Source organism: Hydra vulgaris, chromosome 06 (assembly GCF_038396675.1).
Source record: "Hydra vulgaris chromosome 06, alternate assembly HydraT2T_AEP".
Lineage (NCBI taxonomy): Eukaryota > Metazoa > Cnidaria > Hydrozoa > Anthoathecata > Hydridae > Hydra > Hydra vulgaris.
The window spans coordinates 41,705,001-41,708,745 of NC_088925.1; the positions used below are offsets into that span (position 1 = coordinate 41,705,001).

The 3,745-nt window shown below is 28.7% G+C and overlaps 1 protein-coding gene across 2 annotated transcripts in view; it reads left to right on the forward strand.

The window, feature by feature from the left end:
- The window catches only part of LOC124814351 (uncharacterized), a 28,896-nt gene extending 25,671 nt beyond the window's left edge, over positions 1 to 3,225 (forward strand). Inside the window, exons 1-3 of one of the 2 annotated variants that reach the window (XM_065800165.1) lie at positions 1,825 to 2,217; positions 2,711 to 2,830; positions 2,913 to 3,225. In XM_065800165.1, coding sequence (XP_065656237.1) covers positions 1,960 to 2,217; positions 2,711 to 2,830; positions 2,913 to 3,113 — 579 coding nt within the window. In that variant the 5' untranslated portion in view covers positions 1,825 to 1,959 and the 3' untranslated portion in view covers positions 3,114 to 3,225. Of the gene's footprint in view, positions 1 to 1,824; positions 2,218 to 2,710; positions 2,831 to 2,912 lie in introns of those variants that run through there. The other variant, XM_065800164.1, reaches the window with a different exon arrangement.
- Positions 3,226 to 3,745: the final 520 nt, after the last annotated feature.

Here is a 3,745-nt window from a genome sequence, read left to right on the forward strand (position 1 = left end):
AGAAATAAATTTGAATTTATATATATATATATATATATATATATATATATATATATATATATATATATATATATATATATATATATATATATATATATATATATATATATATATATATATATGTACAAAGTCCTGTATTACAGGACCGTAGCAACAAAACATGGATTGGGTGGCCAATAAAGCTTTCTATATGCTTTAAGACAAAGCCCTTTAGAGGTTACATGAAACTTTTTCTGTTAAAATTATACTAAGCATAATTTAAAATATTTGGGCACAACTTTTTACAAAAATATCTTTTTACAAAAATATCTTTTTACAAAAATATCTATCTTTTTTTTGTGTAGCTCTTTATAATTAATATTATTTAAGAGTTATTTTTAGATATTTTTGTATTGTTTTTTTTTTAGAGAATATTATTGTAATTAAAAAATAAGTAACATTTTTTGTATGCTTAAAGATTCATTTTAGCTTAAGAAAAGTTCATTTTTAAAAGTAAAATAATTTTTGATTAATTAGGACAATATACACAGTGAAATATCTCATTTTGAAGTTAATATATAGTTTAAGCAAGAGGGAAATAAAACCTCTACTTTGGTGCTATGAAGATGATCGCAGTTTCTTGAAATGAGTCGCAATAAAATTACTCGGTTTTAATATTTTGATCCGTTTGCAAAAATCGAAGAAAATAGATTTATGAGAAAATGTTTAATTCATAAGAGTGAAAAAGGATAACCTTAAAGTTTTAAAAAGTGAAACTTAGTGTTAAGTTGATATAAACTCATTGATTTTTTCGTATTACAGCGTGTTTAAATTAAATTTAGAGAATTTATTAGCAACCATAATTTAAATAATTACCAGCTAAGATTTACCAATTAAACAAAATCATCGTCTGTTGGCATCGCAACGCTTAGATGCAATAACGAAAACTTGTTATCGGAGCTGGCTAACGGAGGAATTTTAACTAAAAGAGCTATCGAAGCGGGTAATAAACAGAGCCTAAACGGAAGGATTAGAATACCGATTACGTTCCTCCGAATTATAACCGGCCGTTTAGATTTTTTTCTTAACGGACACTCAAATTTTCTCCGTTTGTTTACCGGAGAGATGTGAACACGGCTACAGGTCTGTGAACGAAGGACGAAAATAATTAAAGTGATAAAATTTGCAAAAAAATTATAACATCTAAAGTTTTTGTTTGCACATATTACGCTTATAAAATCATGCAAATTCCAATAAAAGAATTCGAATTGCTTGTAAATTGCCTTATCTACACCGAGAAGCTCTATTTTCAGCAAAATTATTTAAAATGGGAGTTAAAATATTGGAGTTTACTTCCTCCTCCAAAAATATTTTTACATGTTAGTTTAAAAAAAATATGTTTATAGTGTAGGCTTAATAAAATTACTAATACCATGAAAAATCTAAACATATTGAGTTAGTTTAGAATGCATTTTAAAAATTTAAAGATTAAAATCTCATGAATTTTGTAACGCTTCAATAGATATACATCGTTTGCTTAGATTGGTTAAGTTTTAGTTAGTTACGTCATCTATAAGAGATTTTAAAGGGTGATATAAATGCTTTAAACAAATAGTTAAGGTACGTTTGTTGTATAAAAATGCGAATATTCTCACCTAAGTATAATCAAACAATAAAATAATAGTGAAATCAGTTATTATAACGGATAGTCATTTGTCTAAAAAACAATATTATTTATCAAGAGTAAAACAACTGTCACCCGGTAATATCTTTCAAAACAAACCTTGCATCTACATCCTAGATACACGTCATAAATAACATCGTCATATCTTGAATTTAAAATTTTTCCACGTCTTTCAAAACAACGTTGCAATTACGTAGTTTTTTACAGTGCATCTTGTATAAAAGTCCTTCAAAGCATAATGAAATACAAAGTAATCTGTCTAAAGCTTAAGCTTGAAAAGCAACTAAAAAGCAGCTATGGGTTTATGGCTATCAAAGTTAGCATCAGCTTTAAATGATTTTGGTAATAGAAGAGCTCGCATTCTTTTACTTGGTTTGGATGCAGCTGGGAAAACAACAATACTTTACAAATTAAAGCTTAACGAAAACGTTTCAACCATTCCTACAATAGGATTTAATGTGGAAGAGGTTACTCCAGTAAAAAACGTTACTTTTACCATGTGGGATGTTGGAGGTCAAGAAAAAATACGGCCTTTATGGAGACACTACTATCAAGTAAGTTTACAAAAAACAAACCAATCTTTTAAAACAAAATTTGGCAATAGCAGATTGATTTACAATTGGTAGAAACCACAATTAATTACATTATGATGTAATCATTATGTTTGTAAACAAGTTCGCTGATTTTTATCAATAAAAATATGCAATTAATTTTTTTTTGTTACGTATTAATTAAAATAATTTCTACGTAAAATTGCTGTCATTAGGTTAACCTAATTTCAGCATGTTTTCCGCATATTGCACTATCTAACATCATGTGCAATCCTGTCCGCTTTCTCTATGCTTTCTTTCTAACACGACTACTTCTATCTTTTACTGTATGATAACTTCGTTCTTCCAAAAACTCACTTTACTCTCGGCCGTAAAGCGGTTATGACGCTCCTTCTTGGGGGGCTGAACATGTCTTTGCGTGCCTTGGTATGGTGGTCTCTGTATGGCAATTAGCCGGAGGAGAATAAACCACAATACCAATTTTTTTTTTATGCAGGGTGCCGAAGGACTAGTCTTTGTTGTTGATGCTAGTGACGTTTTAAGAATTCAAGAAGCTCGTGAAGAGTTATTTTCTGTATTAAAAGATGAAGGCATTGAAAAAGGAATTCCTGCTGTGGTGGGTTCACATCATTGTTATTTCGTTTTACTAATTTTTTTTTAAGACTATACAGTTACATATATTTAAATTTTTAATTTAGATTCTTGCAAACAAACAAGATCTCCCAAATGCATTAAAATCGTGGGAACTAGTAGATAAAATGCGATTAAAAGAATTAAGCGGTAATCCTTGGCACGTTCAAGAAATGTGCGCTTTAACAGGGGATGGCTTATATGAAGGTATTCAAAAACTTGCAGATATGGTAAAAACATATCAAAGAGAAAATAAAGTTAAATGGTAAAAGCATGTAATTAAAGTCAAAGATTTGCAACCATCAACAATATTATTCCTGTCACAATGGCAATGAATAAAATTATTTTTTATCAATGATTATTTTTTTAAAATTTTTAACTTGTAAATTATCTAACTTATTTGAAAATATCTTTACAAAATTTTTTAATTATTAATAAGAAAAAAAAAATGTATTAAAATGGCATTTTTTATAACTCAAAGTGTCGTTTTGTTTGAATAATAAATAAATATTGCACGGGGTGTTCATTAAGTACAATGATGCGCTGTATATAGAGTAGAGCAGAATTCACAAAAATATCTACATACATAAAAATCTTTTACTGGATAAGTTTATTTTATGGCCTCTCAACAAATAAATGTAACCAACTGGTTTGTCAAAAGCCAAAAGAGGCTTGCAAGCGTTATATACCAATTACCAATACTGCTATGAAAGAAAGCGTTATATACCAACTTTGAACACTGCTCAGAAGCCTCCGACAACACCAGCAATAAAAGAGACAATCAATGAAAAAATTAGATGATTAAAGGCATTGTAACTTACTTTTTTTGGTGCTTTCTTAAGCTATGTTGGCATAATTTATATAGGTGTGAATAAAGGAGTAACCAAGTTTGCTTGACCTA